This window comes from Mus caroli, chromosome 3 (genome assembly GCF_900094665.2).
Source record: "Mus caroli chromosome 3, CAROLI_EIJ_v1.1, whole genome shotgun sequence".
Classification (NCBI taxonomy): Eukaryota; Metazoa; Chordata; class Mammalia; order Rodentia; family Muridae; genus Mus; species Mus caroli.
Window position 1 is genome coordinate 140060889 of NC_034572.1, and position 20429 is coordinate 140081317.

Consider the following 20429-nt stretch of genomic DNA (forward strand, 5'->3'; position numbering starts at 1 on the left):
TTCCTTCCTTCCTTCCTTCCTTCCTTCCTTCCTTCCTTCCTTCCTTCCTTCCTTCCTTCCTTCCTTCCTCCCTCCCTCCCTCCCTCTCTTTCTTCCTCCCTTCCTCCCCCAACCCTCTCTTTTGATCTCAAATGTCTGTTTCCACTGCTCTTGGAAAGGCAAGGAACTAGTCCCCAATGCATACTGTGTTCTTGTTATTCTTTTGATGTCTAGACCTTGGGGTCTCTACATTCTTCTCCAACCTCTGATGACTGCCTGTCACAGCAGGTAAAACCTTTCATCAGGAATACACAAAGAATTAATGAGATTCAAAACAAACCTTCCAGTTAAAAATGGACCAAAAGCTTTAAGGGACTCTTTACCAAGCATGGTCTGGCATGCAAAGGGGGAGTCTTCAGCTGTGTTACAAAGGACTTAGCAGTCGCAGCATAGAGAAGAGCACACAGTTCTCTACTGTCCAGGATCTAAAACCCTGACACCACAAAATGCTAATATGTAGGGCATCAAGAATACTCAGTGATTGCTGACATCAAGGAATGTAAAAATATATTGTGAAAATCTTCATGTAGGAGTCAGTTTCTTTGAAGTAGACAAAATGCCTTTTACACCCGACTCTCTTGAAATAAGCCATTAATCTACCAATCTACTAATTGCACGAATTGTTCATCCATTTATGAAGGTAGAGGTTTAACCTTCAAAGATCTTCTTTCCAGTATTTGATAAAAGAGAGTTATGTGTAGGGCCAGTGTGGAGTGATACCCTCAGTGCCCTGCTCTGTGTCCCTAGGGTCTTAGCACTTCAATAGACTCTTCCTGCTTCAGTCCACTGTTGTGCTTTCTCTGCCCGAGGGTGTTTAAGGCACTCCTGAAAGGCTTGGGTTTGGAGGTTCTTTGCCATCCCTGGCCTTCTTTATGCATCCCCCTTCTGTGCTGTCCAAAGGCAGGAGATGATGTGAATTAATCCTCCATCGCTCCAGCAGTGACTTTCAGCTGTGGATGACAATGGGCACATCCTGACACTGAGCTCTATGCAGGATTCTAAGCCCTAGCTGCTCCTTGACACACCTTTGTGGTTGCCTCCCCTTCCTCATCTTCCTTCCCTGTACCACTTAGCAGCATGAACTAAGACAAGAAGCACCATCTCTCATGTCTTCCAAGTTTCTCTTCCCCTCCTCCTTCTCTTACTCTTTTCCTTCCCTTTCTCTTCCTCTATTCCTTTTCCTCCTCTTCTCTCTCCTTTACCTCTTCCTCCTCACCTCCTCCTCCTCTTCCTGCCCCCTCCCTTCCTCTTCCTCTGTGTACTAAGTACGTGTCTCAGGGCCTTGTCCCCATTAGGGAATCTCTCTATTGCCAAGTTCTATCCAGTCATATCTTGGTTTTTAAAATTTGCAAAGGTCTTAATTTCCACCTACTCCCTGGTGACCTCTCAGACCTGACATGGGAAAGAAAACTCAAATCAGAACCTAAAATCCAAACTACGTCCACATTGATGAGGAAGGTTTGGTTTCTAGGGCTTCAGCAGTGTTCTTTCTTTATCTTCATCTCTAATGTGGGAAAAACCCCTTTCAGTGGGTTTCAGGTGGCTTGCATGTTCCCCCTTTGCTCTGACTGCGGTGTGGCTAGCGCTCCACTGATACAGCTTGCATTGTGACTTCACTGTTAGTTATTTTTCCGTGATGACCTCAGTCTTGGCTTGAGAGTCTGGAATCTGGGATCAGCTTGTTTACATTTTGATTTGCCCTGGAAGCGTGAGCCTCAGAGGTGGTTTAGCAAATACTTCAAGGACTTAAATAAACACCGAATGCTGGGACTCAGAATCATAATCCTTGCATCCTACTTAGGAACCAGTCTTCTGGAAGAAGCCAAATTTGTTCACTATTGAAACAGGTCTTTATTGATACAGTTGATGAAAATTCATCCTGGCATATGATTCATGGTTATTTCGTATTATTGTAGCATAGTTGGATAAAATGGCATATTTACTCAGAATTAGTAAATCAAAGGAAATAGTAAGCTTTGCAATTCATTCATCTACTCTTGAAAGATACATATTATTTCATTTCACATGAATCATTCACAGCCTTGCTGAAAATCCTGAAACTTCTCAAACTAGTGAAAACTTTTCACACTTCATTTTAATAACCATGTCATAACCCATTTTGATTATATTGAGTATATTTAGATTGTTTTTAGTTGCTATTTTCCTTTTATATTTTATTATTTTAATTTTATATGTGTGAATATTTAGCCCAAATGTGTGTGTGTGTGTGTGTGTGTAAAATGTGATAAAATGTGCAGAGTTCCTGGAGTCACAGGTGCTTGTGAGCTGCCTTGTGGGTACTGAGAAGAGAACCTGGGTCCTCTGCAAGAGCTACCAGTCTTCGTAACTACTGAGCCAACCCTTCAGCCCCAAGTTTGGTGTTTTAAAGAGGAGCTTGGCGTATTCCAGCATTGTAGATGATTTCCCAGGTCTGGCTTCTGAATGTAGAATCCTTAAGCCTACAGCATACACATATTGCATAGTTGAGGCCTTTTCAATGCTTTGTGGTTGACTTCAGAATGTTTGTTGCTGATGGTCTAAAGACTACAGACTTCCTTCAGGCGAAGTAGCAACTCAAATTGCTTTGAGTTTATTTCAGTAATTTTCTATGCTCATTTTTTTCTAATTTAACAGCAATAGGTTAAATCAGTTATTCATAAGGTGGTGATTTAAATATACAGAGACAATAATTTATTGTTCTGTTAGGAAGCATGTTATTCTGACATTTAAGGCTTAGCATCATCACATTGAGTCAGTATAATTTAAGAAGTAAACTAAGAAAACTTAGCTAGTGCCCATCATACCTACTTTGTTTGAGTGTGCTTGCTTCTTTTCTGGGAATGTAAATATTTCATTTACCAAGTAACTCTATTACTCCCCTCTGTATATATATATATATATATATATATATATATATATATATATATATGAGCACTTGATCTTCTAGAGGACTGAGGCTTGATTCCCAGCAACCACGCAGCAGCTCAAAAGCATTTGTAACTACAGTTCTAGGAGATCCAACACTCCTTTCTGGCCACTATGGGCACTAAGCATGCAAGTGGTAGACAGACATACATTCAAGCAACATACCCACATATAAAATACAAATGAAACAGACATTTATCGAGTGCCACATTGTGCAGATGTTTTTTATAGTCGAGGAAATATTCCTCTTTAATAATTTGTTATTCATAGTTTATATTATGATAAACACAGTGGTCTTCTTCTGAGAATAAGAGGTTGGTCCTGAAATAAGCGTTCTTGGTTCTTATTGTGACCTTTAAGAAGAGTTAGATGTGTAGACTTTAAGTAAAATATAATAAATACATACAACAATCAGAAAGGGCAGGAGCTGGGTATGGTGGCTTATGCTGTAATCCAGGACTGAGGAGGCTGAGGCATGAGGATTCCTGCCAAGCTGGGGGTCAGCCTGGGCTACAAATCAGAGCTGTCTGAAGAAACAAAGCATGAGCAACACCAACAGTGACTAAACATGAGGATTTCTTTTACATGACCTTAATGCTCGTCGCTAGCATTCTTTCTACAAGTTATCTCCTCCTCTGAGCTAGGAGAATTCCATTTGAAAATTGTGTGGACTAGGTTTATGAAGTCAGTAGTTCTATTTTCCCTTGGCCTGGAGGCATAACAATGGGCGGACCCGTGAGTATGACAGATGAATCAGGCCCCTGATGCCAGTGTTATAAGAACCGAGAGGAATGGTAATATTCCAGGCCAGTGTTCTAGAGTTGTCTATGATGGTTAATAGTGATTGTCAACTGGACAGGTTCTAGAATCCCCTAAGAGACAACCTGCAGGCTTGCTGGGAAGGGTTATCTAGATGAGTTCAGGTGCAAAGGCTCACCTCATCTGGGGGCAGCACCATTCCATGGCTGGGATCCTGGACTGAATGACATGGAGTTAGCTCAGCACCAGTGTTCATCATTAATGACTTCTTGGTTACGAATGCAATGTGGCCAGCTCTCTGTAGGCTCCCACTGCTGCAGCATGGACTGTGCCCTCAGACGAGGGACCAGAGTGAACTCCACCTTCCCCAAGTAGCTTCTGTCAGGCATTTTGTCGCAGCAACGAGACAAGTAGCTAACACAGTTTCTGAGTCTTCTGCCATGTGTTGAAGTTAGTCCAAATACATATTTGTGATATACATCTGTGTTAATGTGTGAAATAAAATCTGTTTTTCCTGGTGTTTCATAGTATTATCTATGAAGTACCAAGAAGTACACAAAATAGACGTCTGATCAGCCAAGCACCTTCCCCACTGAAACCATGGATTTGAGTACAGGCTGTGTGCACTGGACTTGCCAGGCTTAGTCCTGTCGTCTTGGTTACTGAGTGAGGAGAAGAGGTGGTGTGAACCAGGAGGGGAGGAAAAATGTCAGGAGGCTCGCTTGGGGATTAGAAGGAATGAGAGCCTCTCCTCACACCTCTGGTGACCTGATTGGTCTTTACACCAGTTGCCTACTGGGTTTGCTGTTGCTGAAGAGCCAAGGGCACTGTGCTGTCTCCTCCAGCACCAGCGATGCCATTTGCCATGACTTCCACCCAGGGCCTGATGCCGAGTTAGCTAATACCATGGGAGAATGGTGGTGTAGGCACTGCCTTTAAGTTACAGTGCCAATTCCACAGTAGCCCTAGCCAGGCAAATGTTTCTAAGCTTCTTCCCTTATGTCCTGCAGGCCATTCTTCAGGGTCCTAAAAGAGCTGTTTTGGTGTTTTGGACAATTTTATCTTTTTTTTTCTTCTTCAAGAAGAATTGCTAACAATGCTTTCATTTGGGTCCATTTTTAGCCAGAATGTTAAAGCTGTGTTTTAAGACCCGAGTTAGAAGCTTTATCGTTTTGTTTTGTTTTGTTTTGTTTTATTTTATGAAACAGGGTTTCTCTGTGTAGCCCTGGCTGTCCTGGAACTCACTCTGTAGACTAGGCTGACCTTGAACTCAGAGATCCTCCTGCCTCTGCTCCGGAGTGCTGGGATTAAAGGCATGTGCCACCACGCCCGGCTTAGAAGCTTTATCTTGATCTGGAATGACTAACTTCCAATTTTTTATCCCTCTTTCTGACTTGCGTGCCTGTGTACACGGTACAGTTTGTCGGTGTTAGACTTGATGTGGGTATACCTCATGGTGTGTCTGTCTCCTGGCCTGAGCTGCTGCAGCACTGACACGTTTGCTCTGCAACCACAGATCTTTGCTTGTGAGCTAATCATGTCTCGGTCAGGATGTACAAGGGCCTCTGCCTAGCTCAGCGATGAGGGGTGACACAAGTCACACTGCTCTAACCTGGAGCATGTCACCTGGTAATCTTATTCTCCAATGGACTTCGATGCTGGATTCAGTGTGAAAACCCCAGGGCCTAAGGGAGGTGTCGCTGTCATTAAATTTTTTACACTAGAAATAGTGATAGCCACTAAGCTGCTGTTTTCGAGCCAGGATTCAATCTCATTACAAGTTGCATCATGATCTCATTTGCTTGAGGAAATGAAACGTATGTAGTTTCAGCTAGGCAAAAGTGCTTTTAAAGCTCTTACCTTTTATTTTATACACATTGGAAGTGAATTTCAGGACCATTCTTGTTTTGCATAACTTCCATGCATTAAAAGAAAAATAAACAAAACAAAAAGCGAGGAGAATGTAAGTAAGACAAAGTAGTCAAGGCATTTCTTAAATGTCTTCCCATTGGAGGACAGATTCTTTTGAATCTTTTTTCTGAATCAGCATTCATACTGTGTTCCCTGAATATGTGGAGTTGATGGTGCAGTCAACTCCAGATGGTGTAAAACCCCTGAAGCTGGGCCTCTGCTCAAGTGCCGGGATGAGCTGGCCAACACCCCAATGATTCAAGAGAAAACCACACCTGATGCAAACTGCAAGAGGTTTTATTATCAGCTAGCTGAAGATGAACTCCTTCCACTGTGCAGGGCAGGGGAGTTTGACCCCGAGCGGTGATGTGACGGTAGGGGGCTTTTAACAGCTAGCTGAGGAATTGGGAGGAGTTGGGAGGAGAGTTGGGAGGAGTTGAGAAGAGTTGGGAGGAGTTGGGAGGAGTTGGAGGAGTTTTTCTCTTCCGGGTGTCCTTGGTGAAATTTACAAGGCAGAAGGATTGGGGAGTGAGTTCTTTCTGAATTTTTATCTCTGTGTCCTCGGCACAGGAGGACAGGCAAGTGCCTGGCTGGGTCTTTACAATTATCGCATCTCTGGTTTAAAGTATAGAGACAAAAAGGCTTTTTGCTGGCTATAGAGAACAAAGAGCTTCTTTCTGGCTGTATTTTTAGAGATCAGGGAAAACAAGCTTGGGGAACGTCCAGGGGCTTTACCTTCCAGGGAGAAATGCTCTAAGTCGGGGTCTCACAATGGCACACACGTCGAGGCAAATTACAGTAAATTTGGAAAGACATAAAGAAGGCAAAACAACAACAACAACAAAACCAAAAAGCAAAACAAATAAACAAAAGGAATCCCAGAATTTGGAAGGCTGAGACAGGAGCATTGCCAGTTTGAGAACAGCCTGGGGGCTACATGACTAAAGAAAGAAAAAGAAAGAGAAGGAAGGAAAGGCAGAAGGAAGGGAAGGAGGCAGAGAGGCAGGGGAAGGGAGTCAGTTCACGGTTTGGAGCATTTCTTTGGTGTTCCTGTTCTATACTGGTATGTGTGTGTCTCTGTAGCAAATGCTGCCAATGCTGCTGATTTGGTGTCTATAAACTGATGATGATAACTGTGTGAGGACTCCACCCCATGCAGACTGTGCCTGTAAAATGCAGCACAGTTGTAGAGAGAGAGGAGAGAAGAGATGCTGACTTAAGGACTTTCCTCCTATTATGGGAGGCTTGCGAGTGCAAAGCTTGCTGACAGGCTTGGAGTGTAAAAAAGTTAGAACATCGAGCTTGAATGCACACAGGAGTGGGGCGCAGCTGTCTTTTGGGGGACAGAAATCTGCTTTCCCGTTCACCCACGGAATGGGGATCAGTCACGAGACAGAGAGTAGATGCCTGCAGACTCAGACACTAATTGCACCTGCAAAGTACCTTTGCAGCCACATGCAGACTGACGCTAGGACAAGTGATGTGGATATTGTAGCCTCTCTAAGTCCATATGTAAGACCACAAATTACGAGGAGGTTGCCTTTCTTTGTGGGCTCAATCATGTGATTGCAAATCTTGATTTGCTGCTGGTGTAATATCATTCCTGAGTCAATTTTAGCCTTTCCATTTAGCCTTAATAGTAGGTGAAAATTAAAGTAAGACTCTTCATACACATGAGGCCGAGGTGAGGATGTGGGAGTCAGACCTGCTGAGGAGAAAGAATTGGAAGGGCTTGGGATGTCTTACTCCTGCAGAATGACTGGGGTCTTACGGATGCTCGGACAGTGGCAAGTTCACCATGCCCACATAGAGTTTTCTTCTGAAGAAGTGATTTAGTTTGATATATCTTAAAAATAAAATTTAATTCAAAGTCCATGACATCGACTTTTCATATCAACCCTATGTATGCTCAAGAATGATGGTCAACCCAAGACTATATTCTCCTCTATGAAAATTATAGTCTTGTGGTTCAAAGAGGAGATTCAAGTGAAATGTTTAAAGAATCAAATAACAGTAAAGAACAACAATGTCAGTAGGGAGGACATTTAATTTAAGTTCACACATTAAATGTATATTGTTATGAATAATTTTTTTCTGTGTTCTTAACATTGTTGGTTTTGCCCAATGGATTGACTGAAATGGTTTAATGAAAGTAATATATGAAGGACTGGAGAGATGGCGAAGTAGTTAAGGATGCATATTAATCTTGCAGAAGGACCAAAGTTCAATCTCTGGTACCCAGGCTAATCAGCTCAAGCCCCATCTGCAATTCCAGCTCCCTGGAATCATACGACTTCTTCTGGCCTCGATGGGCCACCGCACTCGCATGTGCAGACCCATATGTGGGTGCACACACACATGTAGAAGAGAATAAACAAAATAACATTTGAGTATAAGTTCCAGCAATGTGGTATGGCCAGATAAAGACAGGAAGAGATGCAATTTGCATTGCATTAATCAAAAGCATTCTAAGGACCGAACGCTGCTTTCTACTGAGACTTGTATAATGAATAAGTTGGGATATTAGATTAACACTTGAAAAAATGGTAAATTCTAACCCCTCGTAGCACAGTTGAAATCAGCCTTGTTGGTTTAATATTATGTTTGATTTGTATCTCTGAGAAGCATGGTATGGATATATGACGTTACCTCTGACTCTGTGGCCGTCTTGTGTTGACTGTATTCTCAAGCATACTTAGGGTTGATAGGAATAGCTGATGTCATGGACTTTGAGTGAAGACTTATTTTTAAGATTTTTTTCAAGCTAAATTACTTCTCCAAAAGACAATTATATGTAGGCACAGTGAACTAAAAGACATGCATTTTACTTGACCTAATAAGTTGGTGAGCACTTGTCATAGTTGAGGTTACTGTTGCTGTGATGAAACACTATAACCAAAAGAAAGTTGGGGATGTAAGGGCTATTTGTTTGTTTGTTTGTTTTGGCTTACTCTTCTGCATCATAATCCACCATTGAAGGAAGCCAGGCAGGAACCCAAAAAGGACAGGAATCTGGAAGCAGAAGCTGGTGCAGAGACCATGGAGGGAGGATGCTTACTGGCTTGCTCCCCAGGGCTTTCTCAGCTTGCTTTCTCATAGAACCCTGGACCAGCCCTGTGGTGGCCCCATTCATAATGGGTTGGGCCCTCCCCCACCAATCACTAGTTGAGAAAATACTCTACTGGTTTGAGTAGTGCCTGATCTTATGGAGACATTTTGTCAATCAAGATGACCTCCACTTTTATGATTATAGCTTGTGTCAACTTGACATAAACTAACAGGCACATGAGTGAAAATGTTTAACATGAAATATAATGAACTCATAAGGGAACAATTGAATTTTTGAACAGATTGGCGATACCATTACAATTACAGATGTGACTACTAACTTTACAGTTTTAATTTGACTGTGTATGATCAAGGGAGGAGAAGGTCAAGAGAGGAAATCATTGAGAAAATAAGTGTTCGTGATTTGAGAGCGTCTTTGGAGACCATGTTCTTGCACCCTGGCTAGCTCTGGGATCCGGTCCTGCTCTGCATCTCATCCATGTTTATTTTGAAGAACAAAAATAGCTCTCTCCTTCCATGTGTCTATAAAAGGACTGTTCCAAGGCAAAGACCTTAGTGCTAGAGACAGTGGTCATAATAAGATTTATTTATTTTTATTTTATGCTTATGAGCATTGGCCAGTATGTGTGTGTGTGCCCACTTAAGAGCACCTTGTGAGCACAGTGCCCACAGAGGCCGGAAGGGGGCATTGGGTCCCTGGAACTAGAGTTACAGATTCCTGTGAACTGCCATATGGGTGCTGGGAACCAGGTTCTGGGAACCAAAGCTGGTTTTCTGGAAGAGCAACAAGTACTCTTAACTGCTAAGCTTTCTCTTTAATCCTTAGAGAGTTTTTAAAGATCAGGAATTACTTGTTTTTAAATGAGCTAATCTTATTAAAATATAGCTGAACTTAATTAGCCTTCTTAGCAGGTGGCCTGGCAGATAAAGGTGCGTATTTCTTTCCTCAAACATTGGTATGTAAATTCATCTTGAATCTAGTTTAGTGATCCAGCAACACACTAGTCATTTTTCCAGCTTAAAATATTAGATTTATGCACATGCGTTAGCTTTCCTCATGGAAGTCCACGAAGTGTTGTGCGGAGAGTGGAGTATTTTCCGTATGGACTTTCCAAACGTTCAATGGCTCAGTCATCAGAAGTTAATTTTACCTGACTTAATTTCACCTAGAAGCATTTGGAAATGATGGCAGAATTATCTGACGTTTTTTTTTCCATTTTTTATTAGGTATTTAGCTCATTTACATTTCCAATGCTATCCCAAAAGTCCTCCCTACCCTCCCCCCCTCCTCTACCTACCCCCTCCCCCTTTTTGGCCCTGGCGTTCCCCTGTACTGGGGCATATAAAGTTTGCAAGTCCAATGGGCCTCTCTTTCAAGTGATGGCCTATTAGGCCATCTTTTGATACATATGCAGCTAGAGACAAGAGCTCTGGGGTACTGGTTAGTNCATNATGTTGTTCCANCNATAGGGTTGCAGNTCCCTTTAGNTCCTTGGGTACTTTCTCTAGCTNCTCCATTGGGNGCCCTGTGATCCATCCAATAGCTGACTGTGAACATCCACTCCTGTGTTTGCTAGGCCCCGGCATAGTCTCACAAGAGACAGCTATCTCTGGGTCCTTTCAGCAAAATCTTGCTAGTGTTTCCCTACTTTCTCCTCTATAAGTTTCAGTGTCTCTGGAATTATCTGACTTTTAAGCTGTTGGTAAAATCGTATCTTTTAAAAATTTAACTCTAAGAGCCTTCTAGAGAGCAGTATTTCTCTGGCACAGTAAACTTAAGCGGCATTCACGCTTTGCCTGGAAGCCCGCGTCTCTTGAGGAAAAAGGAAAGAAGGCAAACCTTGAAGCATTTTTTTTTAACTTAATTTTAAAAACATTTATTTATTTATTTATATTTATTTATTTAAAAACAAGAGTAAGAAATCAAACCTGAAGTCCTGCAGCTGGCTAACGTGGGCTCGTAGCAATAGACATGTATCTGCTCTGATTCACCCCCACGTCACAAGGAGGGACCTGCTTCCTTCCAGGAGTCAGAGAGTGAGCCCCAGGCCCAGTTCTCACTGGCCTGACCTCACTGTAAACCAACTCCAGGGATAAAGAGGATGCGGTTGTACGATTGTTGTATGTCTGTGCCAGTGACCCATCCTTGAAACTGGGATTGTCTTCTGTCTTTCCCAAAGTGCATTTGGCTCCAAGGCAAAGCATGCCGGCTGGCATGTTGATTATTTATACAGAAATCACCTGTGTAGTTATCACTTCAGAAAAGGCCACATGTAGCATACTTTTCCCTGGATGACTTACACTGTAAAGATTGTTTTTAAAGGGTGTGAGGAACCTCCCCGGCTGGAGAGGGTAGTGGAGAGGGTAATGGCAGGGCCACAGAGTGGGTGTGGCTTTGAAGTCTGAGGGTCTGCGGATGTTCTAGCTTTCTAAGTGTACTGAAATGCTGATGATAACTTCTATTTATTTATTTATTTATTTATTTATTTTGGTTTTTCGAGACAGGGTTTCTCTGTGTAGCCCTGGCTGTCCTGGAACTTACTCTGTAGACCAGGCTGGCCTTGAACTCAGAAATCTGCCTGCCTCTGCCTCCCAAGTGCTGGGATTAAAAGGTGTGTGCCACTACTGCCTGAGCCTGATGATAACTTCTAAAAAATCCTAAAAAGTTTCTTGCTCTTTCTGACGTTAAAAGGCTGCTGGCTTAGGCAATTGACACCTGTAGCCTACAGGGGATGGGGTGGGGTAAATTAAGAAATGTGGCCTTGGTTCAATCTCAGCAGAACTGGGAGGCTCTAATTTTCAGCCTTTGAGTCAGAAGTCTCAAGAAGAAAAAGGGACACCTAGAAAAGTGATTATAGTGTTTATTACTAAGTTGTAAAAATTTTCCTATTAAAGCTATCTAAGAAAAAGGGGGAAAGCAGAAAAATCCTAAGTGGGGCAAGGGGAAAAATGTCTTTTCTCTTCTCTTTGTTCTCAGTACTTAATACATCTTTCAGAATACATGATCACATGTTAAAAGTTCACACATAAAATCAAATCATAAATTGAAATAGAAATTTACAACAGAGAATGTTTACATGCATATCCATGAGGAGTAATTACCTGGCTAAACATCCATCACCTGTCTCAGCTCCACAGGATCATAGGAGGTTTAAAACCATAACTAAGTTATTAGTGAAGTTTTGTTTAGATAAACCCAGTCAATATTTTATCTTTTGTCCTAGTACCTATAATAAATCATTAGTTCCTCTTTCTATGACCTTTGGTTAATTGTCTTATAACCTCTTGGAATGTGCTCTGAGTAGGAGAAAGTCTGGTTACCATCTAAGAGCAATTAACTGGTGACACATGGGAGACTGACAGAGTTCTCACTGCAGTTTTTACATCAGAAAAGGACCTAATAGCAATCTCATTAATAAAAGAGCTTAATAACCTAGGAATCTTAGGAATTCTTATAGAATCATCATTAAGACTGAAGAAGTCATCTATTGGTGAAACATCATTACAAGACAGTACATCTTTGTAGTTCTGCAGAGATCTGCTCCAAAGGGTTGGCTAATACCTAGTGATTGTTATTTATGTTTAACAATAACAGGAAAGCATATTAATAGCAGGAATCTTTCCTAACAATGAATTCTCCTGGGCCTTGCCTATACAAGCGAATCTGTCACCTATTATATTATAATCTGAAGCAGACCATCTCAAGAAGATCACCTGCTAGTTATTAGCTTGTCCTGTTATGGCTCCTGACAAAAGGGCTCAGTTTCCTGTACTGAGTTAGAAACTAGTCCTGCTCACCAGAGCGTGGGAACTGGAGCTGAAATGAACCTCAATGACCAAAGTGAGTGTTATCTTCCAGGATCTGTACCTCTTCATCTTAGTGGTCCAGTCTGTCTGTCTGTCTGTCTATCTGTCGTCCATCCTGCCTCATTCCTTTCTAAATATGGAAATATCTGCATTACTAACTTCTTCAGGCTTCACTATTTGTGAGAATCCCTGTTTATGTGTAAAATTGATAAAATGTTTACACTTCTATTAGTCAGCTCTGGTGTTAATAACTGGGATCCTGGACCCTAACTACCACGCGTTACTCCTACAAGAATCACTGTGGGTTTTCAAAATGACATCCCAGGCATAGAGAGGTGGCTCAGTTGTTGGGAACTTCTTCCAGAGAGCCCGTTTTCAATTGCCAGCATCCACATGGCAGCTCACAAGCATCTGTAATTCCAGTTCCTCCAAAGATAACAGGCACACACGTGGAACACAGACAAACATGCAGGCAAAACATCCATACATATAAAATAAGAGATTTTCCAAAGAATACCAGCCAACATACAGCGAGTGTCAGTGGAATTGTGTGGGTTTTGTTTTATCTTCTGCCCTGTCTACAGTTTTCTGTTAACCAGTTTCTTGCAGTCATAGACCACCACGTCGTCTCAACCCATGTTCAGAAGAAAGAGATCTGTGGTTCACCATAGTTCTTACTCCTGGCACAGCAGCTGTAATCACATGTGCACCCAAGGCAGGGGAGCAAAAAGTGACAGTCACCTGAAAGACTACTCTTTCAGTTGTTACTTGAAGCCCCGCTGAACCATGTCCTTTCCTCTACCCCAGTAGCCGCCTCAGTGCCTGTTCTTTTAGAGTCATGTAGTCCCCTACATGTAAGGACGTCTGGTAAATTTAGTTACTTAGTCACCACCCTCACTACGAGCTCAATCCATGGTTGTTGAGTAAGGAAAATTTAAGGATTTATCTCTGGTAGAGGATAGAGTCTTACAATGCAGCCCAGGCTGGCCTTGAACTCAGTACCCTCCTTCTTCAGTCTCTCATGTGCCTGGATTACAGGCATGTGCTGTCATGATCAGTAGGTTAATGAATTTAATGATTCATAAGCATGGATATAAAAATAATCATTAAACTAATATATACCCTAAAATTGGTAATGTGTGTGCAAATAGATATCAAACAAGGAACTCAAAGGGAAAATTAGGAAGGATTTTGTTGTGTCTTTTTCAGGTTAGGCTATGTCATGACACACTGTGTCAAGCTAAGGAGTGTCAGAGGAGCCACCAGATTTACAAGTGATGTTGAAAGTTAAGTTTTGGACAGGGAGAACTATGCTGATATCACATGACCTTATGCTGATGTCATCTGTGTGCCAGCGAGGCTAATAAATACCTTGTTTGATATCTATTGTGACTGTTCTGGTAAAGTGCATAGAACTGGTGATTTTACACCATCTCCATTTTCCTCAGTGTTCTTGAAGCATGTTCCTGAGCTGTGAGAGCTGGGTGTAAATCATATGCTGTCCCACCTGAAAATCTCAGAGCAAGACAGTGCTGCATGTAGCAAAGTGTAGGCTGGGGCTTCAAGGATGCCGTAGATTCATAACTGTGTGTGTGTGTGTGCGTGTGCATATGTGTTATGTGTACCCATGTGTGTGTCTCTGTGTATGCATGTGTGTTCATGTAAGTGTCTGTGCATGTGTGTATGTATGTGCACATCTGTGAATTTGTGTATCCCTGTGTTCATGTGTATATGCATATATGTATGTGCGCATGTTCATGTGTGTGCATTTATGTGCATGCATGTGTACATGTGTGCATGCATATGCATGTACATGCATGTGAGCCTGTGTAAGTGTGTGTATCCATGAGCACAGAAGTGAGTAAAATATGCACAAATTAACTACTGACATACGTTATTTCTAGAGAGCAAGTGTGACTTCTTCTCCCCTTCCCCAGCTTTGGGGGAGATTTGAGGATTTTTTTTTTATTATATTCTTGGAGAACATGTGGAAATCTGAGAAGCAAACAACAGTCTGTTATGGAGCTACTGCCCCAGGTCAGTGTTCCAGAGTGCACACATGGCTCTTCGATTCTTCTGTTGACTTACCCCTGGCTCCTGCCGGCTCTTTTGAGGTGTATGACCAAATGGTTCCTTCAGATCTATAACGTTCTGTCTCCATAGTCAACTCTAGATTTGTAGAGGATAACCAGACTGGGAATGGGCACAAACTTTCCTGTATTTAGGATTCAAGTATCTTCTCTAACCTTTTTCAGTGTCAATACACTATTGTTAGGAGAACAGTTAGAGTGACATCATCTGTTGCTCACCAGTTATGCAGCTGTGCACACTGAAATACATTGTCTTTTTTTTTTTTTTTTTAATTTCAGAAACAGAAACAAGATCTGTTAGGCTGCAGAGGGAGTCTTCTGTGTGTGTGTGGTGTGTGTGTGTGTGTGTTTTAAAGGCTTATTTTTATTTTAGGGGTATGAGTGTTTTGCCTGCATGTATGTGTGTGCATCACATCTCATGTGTGTAGCGTCTGTGGCAACCAAAGGAGTGCGTTGGATCCTCCTGGGTCTGGAATTACAAATGGTTGGGGCAGCTGTGTGAGTTTCAGGAATGCACTGGGTCCTCTGCCAGAGGACCACTAAGCCTAACCACTGAGCCATCTCTCCAGCTCCATTCTGTGTTTAATTAAAGGAATGTTCTACATAAAATTAGAGGCATCCCTTGTCTTATCTTCAGTTACGGATTTTAGTTACTTTCTGGTCCATAGTCAACCATATCTTTCTGCAACTGTCAACCAAGGCACTTAACTCCTGGGATTGGATTTTTTTTTTTTTTCTGCAGACCTTTTGAGACTTGGAGCCAGCTCCTACCCCCTTCTGTAAGCCAGGCTTATCAAAGTCATTAGTGATTACCACTTCTTTCTTGATCACTGAGTCTGGCTGCTCTACTACGGTAGCACTCTTCTCTCTCTATGTGTGTGATGCTGCCTGTGGCCAAGCACTCAGTTTTCCTGTCATGGACCGTCAAAATATCTTCCTCACACCGTTCTTCCTGCTCCCATTACAAAGCCCTTTGGTGGCTTTGCATTGCCCATGAAGTGAGATCTTGCCTGAGCTTCAAGGGCCATTTCCAATGGGGCACTTCCAGAGAAACACACCATGACTCAAGTGAATCTGTCATGGGGACCTCTGTTTCTGCTGATTGATCACTTCAGAAGGAGGAGCCATGATAAATGTGTGTTAACTCGCGATGGCGTCAGTATCACACTCCGGTGATTCTTTGCTCAGAAGAGTGCTGGCTTCCATGGCCTCCTCCTCAGGAGGCGTCAGACCTGGTGGCTGTCTTTCTCATGCTGCTCTTAGACATTTGCGTGTGTAGAATTTGTAGCATTTTAAACCTTATGTAAATAATGTACTACATATATTCTTGGGCAGTTTTCTAAAATCTGAGCTCTTCTGCGGTTCTTCGTCTGGTTGCAGTTCATTTTGTCAGTTCATTTTGTTTCCTTGCTTTACAGTATTTTATTGCATGAGTGTTCCATAGAGTATTTGCCTTTCTCTCTGACGTGGATCCGTCTCTCATTCCTCTTTCCTCTATGTTTATACCCCCATCCCTCAAAAATTTGACCCTCTGTGACCTTTCAGATCGATGTCCCTTACTTGAGGCCCAACATTGAGTATAATGTGTATTATTAAACTTTACGGCTGCTGTTAGTTTTCATAGTCAATGATTTTTGATGCATTTATTTTTCCAGAAAATGGATGTGTGAGTCAGCCATAGTGGCTAGCTTGTAGTCTAGAGATGTGATGCCTTTCTTGCTTAGCTGCCACCGGCTCACTCGGCTTTAGCAAGCGAGGAACTTTATAGGATTTTTTTTCTCTTCTGCTGAAATAAAGCGTTTTTCTTGTCAAATGCTGTCTCCTCCATGTATTGCCTAGCCAGGAGATTTCCAAGTCAGCAGTCTGGCTCTGTTTCAGATCAGCTTAAAGAGTACAGACTCCAGTGTGGTATGATCCTCACTTCCTAGAATATGCCAAACCCACCGCCGGCCTTCCAGTCCAGCTTCAGTCTGCAGCAGAGTCATGGGAGGGGACTGGCAATCAGATGTCTTATGCCCAGACTGGAGACTATGGAGGGCAGCAATTGGCCTGAGAACATACATTCCTGAGAGCCATGCAGGCAGTGGTGATGCTGGAGTTACCGGGGTGTTTTGAGCAGCACATTGCAGCCTGTATCAGCTGCTTTTCCATTGCTGTTATGGAGCGTAAACTGATAAAACCAACTTAGGGAAGAAAGGGGTTATTTTGGCTTATGGTTCTCGAGGGGTGGAGTCTATCATGGTAGAGAGGTAAGGCAATAGTCATAGACAGCATGGAACACACACACATATATGTATCCTTTAAGACAGGTAAAATTGATTCCACAGTGTTTTTATAGAAGCTAGTCTTCTCCTCCACTGCTCCCAGCCACAACAGACCACAGAGCTCTATGCACTGACTGTGCTGTTCTGTGGGTTTAACCCAGCAGTGCTGTATTATAGAAACTTTTATACATTTTGCCCCTTCTAATTTAGAATATGAAAATGATAGGCATTTGCTTCTCACAATTCTGCTTTCCTTTCCTAAAACTATTGCAAAGTAAGTTTTTAAAAACTCATTGTATTAGTTAATATGCGTTTCTATAACAAAATACCAACTATTGGATAATGTGTGTGTCATAAAAGCCCATGTCTCACAAAGTTGACATTAGAGCATCCATACCTAAGGTCTGAAGGATGCACTATTTACTTTCAAGACAGCATCTTTGTTGCTGTGTGTTCACACATGGCATGGGAGAAAGGCAAAAGTGGCCAGACACTTCCTGAAGCTCTGTGCATGAGAGAAACCTTATGACTTTCTTACCTCCCCTTAATAGTATTACACTGGGGATTAAGTTTCTCCATGAATTCAGGTAGAAATAACCTCCAAACCATAGCACACATTAACTTAGTAAAAGGTGTCTACTGAGCACTGCCAGGTTCCAGTTTTGGGAACTACGAGATGAGCAAGACCGAAGAAAACCACTGTCTTTGGGAAACTCGCCTTCTAGATAGGTGGGTTTGATGGGATACCAATAAAGATCTCCAGAGTAGGTCAGAAGAGGGGGAAACGAATCACTCACACATGAGGCTGAAGCAGCCATTTGTCTAGATTTTCAGTGATTGGTGGAAGTTCAAGTAGAACGTGGAGGAGGTCTCAGTCTCCGAGGCTTTGATGGATTTTGAGTTTTGGTGAGAAACCATTGGCTTAAAGTATTTCCAGGGTAAACAAAACATGCCTCCATTTTTTGGAGACTAGACAATAGTGCCGTAGTGGCATGATGTCATAAGCATGTTTTCTCAAATTCCTTGCCTAAAATATTTAGAATTGGGAGGATACAATCAAGTCCTCCTCAAATTTGTTTGTAACTCCCACTAAATCATAAATGGGATGGGGTATAGCCTATATATGACTAGGATCATGTTAAATACTTCAAATGCCTGTGTGACTCCAAGGAACATTTTTATTCTTCATTATAAACAAAGTTGTTCATTTTATAACGTAAGTTCAGAAATTACCAAGGCTGTTTCAGGAGCCTGGCATACTCCAGAAAGAATTGTTTTCAAACTCTTTCTGACTTGTCACCAACCTCTAATGCGACAGTGGGGCATCACTGTGAAGGGACCTTTGTTTACTCTAGTAACAAGGTGTTGGTCATGAAATCCCAAACTCAGTGTCCTCCCTGAAGTCTCAGAGAGCTTCTAAACAGAACTGAACTGAATTGAACGTCAGGACACTCTGTTCTTCCCTCAGAGCGGTGACCTAGTCTGTTTTCAGCTTGGATTTGGGAGCTGGGAGATCAGTTTAGAGATGTTTACTGCAAGTTCCCTGTTTGGTTTGAGGTATCGTGAATTTCCAGAATACAGCCTGTCTTCTGAGTACCAAATTAGTCTTGCAAGCTCCTTATATGTCCATGTAATGTTAGTGTGGTGTCTAAAAATAGTGGAGCTGGGTGGAAGAGATAGCTACTTAGGCAAAAATGAATCAAAACTCTTGTTTTATTTATTTAATCTTTTTAAACTTTAAGCTGTAGTTTCTATATCTAGACGTTGTGGGAAAATGAACTGAAGTCCAAAGCTTGCTAATGAGGTTACTTTTTTTAAAATCCTTAACACACTGCCTACCCATCCTGAGTGTCTAATCAATAATACTTTACTAGTTTTTGTAGTGAATCATACTGGAGGCTGATTTGCATTGAAATGGCATCCGAGAATGAATAGGCTGTAAGCATCCTTACACTGTCAATCTGTCAATAATGAATATAGAGGATCTATATCTCACTGTCAATAATGAATATAGAGGATCCTAGCTGAGTGAGTCAACTTTAATGTCACAGGATTTATGATAAATCTGATAATCTGGTGAAAGTTTCCCTCTCATCCTTTTGTTTAGCATTAACAGTTTTGATATCTTTTCCGCTGTAATTAGAGACATTTTATAGGAGTTTAAAGAAGAGAGAAGTCTGAAAGTTGAGACTGGGAACTAGTCCGTAGAGTCAAGACCCAGTGCCCTGATTCTCCTGCTGACCCTGCAGATGCCCACAGAGCAGATGGGGATTCTGTTGGGTGATATGTGGCTGAATCAAGACACTTTATCCCTTAGGGGAACATCACGTCCCTCTGTGTGCTTAAATAAGATCCTCCTGTAATGAGCCTACCTATGTTTGCGTCTTTCAAAGCTGTTCCTGTATCTTAAGGCATGGTTCAGTCTGCTTTACAAAGCTATTTCCCCCTTACCCTTGTAAAAACGAATCTCTGTCCACATGCCTCTTGTGAGTGATCCCTACCCTCATGGCTCTTTCACTGCTTCATGAGGAAAGTGTCAGCATGATAACAGGTGGGGTACTGGAAGAAGATTGTGTGGACTCCTGGCTGGGGACTCTGGCTTTGGCCCACTTCATCTCCATATCCACTTTACTTCTTTCTTTGCAAAGAGAAAAAAATTATTTGTGTTTCCTGAGCTCAGTTAACTTTTCTATAACACAGGGATAAAAAAAAAAAAAAAACTTCTCCCAATCAGGCTTGATAAAAAAAAAACAGTCTATTATAAATCTCAAGATTCTCAATGTACAATGCACAGCAGTGAATTTTCACTGTTTTTATTTCTGTGTGTAATGTGCATATGTAAAAGATCTATGATTAAAAGACAATGACCTAGACTGTTTACTTTCAGGCTGCAAAGCCACAATTTGGCATTTTCTATATGGGTTAATAATAGATCCACACAAACTGTTTGTATGGAATAAATTGTCTTTTGCAATTATGTCGTTTCTCATGAGAATGGTGTTGGCATGAGAAACATCATGAAATTCTGCCTTAAATAACTTTATTTTCAACCTTTCTAGGTAGCATCCCAGCCCAAAACCTGTGTCGTGAAATCCAAGACTTTGACCCAGATAATGTGATAGGATCTTCCTGTGACTTGGGGCCATATTCTACTTAGATGAACTCGGAACTTCCAGCTTTACCGAGCGCTTGGCACTACAGGCAGGCTTCTTGCTTGCTTGGTATATGTTACCATGCCATCTCTGCCTCAAGATGGGGGTAAGTGGACTGGCCGAACCATACTAGAGTATGTTTAGAAAATATAATATTCAAGCTCTGGAAGTGTCACCGTTCGTAGCTTTAACCTGCTAGACGCAGCATATATGTTTCGGGTCACAATGTTTGTATTTTAACGACAACTGTTCATTTCATATTTCTTTTTAAAGTTATTCAGGGATCATCTCCTCTGGATCTGAGTACAGAATTACCTTACCAGTGCACAATGAAAAGGAAAGTGAGAAAAAAGAAGAAGAAGGGAATTATTACAGCGAATGTTGCTGGAACAAAGTTTGAAATTGGTGAGTTT

The 20429-nt window shown here is 41.8% G+C and overlaps 1 protein-coding gene across 3 annotated transcripts in view; it reads left to right on the forward strand.

The window, feature by feature from the left end:
• Window positions 1-20429, forward strand: part of Ttll7 (tubulin tyrosine ligase like 7) — a 128940-nt gene that overhangs the window by 22983 nt on the left and 85528 nt on the right. For all 3 annotated transcript variants that reach the window (XM_021157823.2, XM_021157824.2, XM_021157826.2), the window contains exons 2-3: window positions 19924-20122; window positions 20290-20421. In XM_021157823.2, the coding sequence (XP_021013482.1) occupies window positions 20098-20122; window positions 20290-20421 (157 nt within the window). In that variant the 5' untranslated portion in view covers window positions 19924-20097. The remainder of the gene's footprint in view (window positions 1-19923; window positions 20123-20289; window positions 20422-20429) is intronic.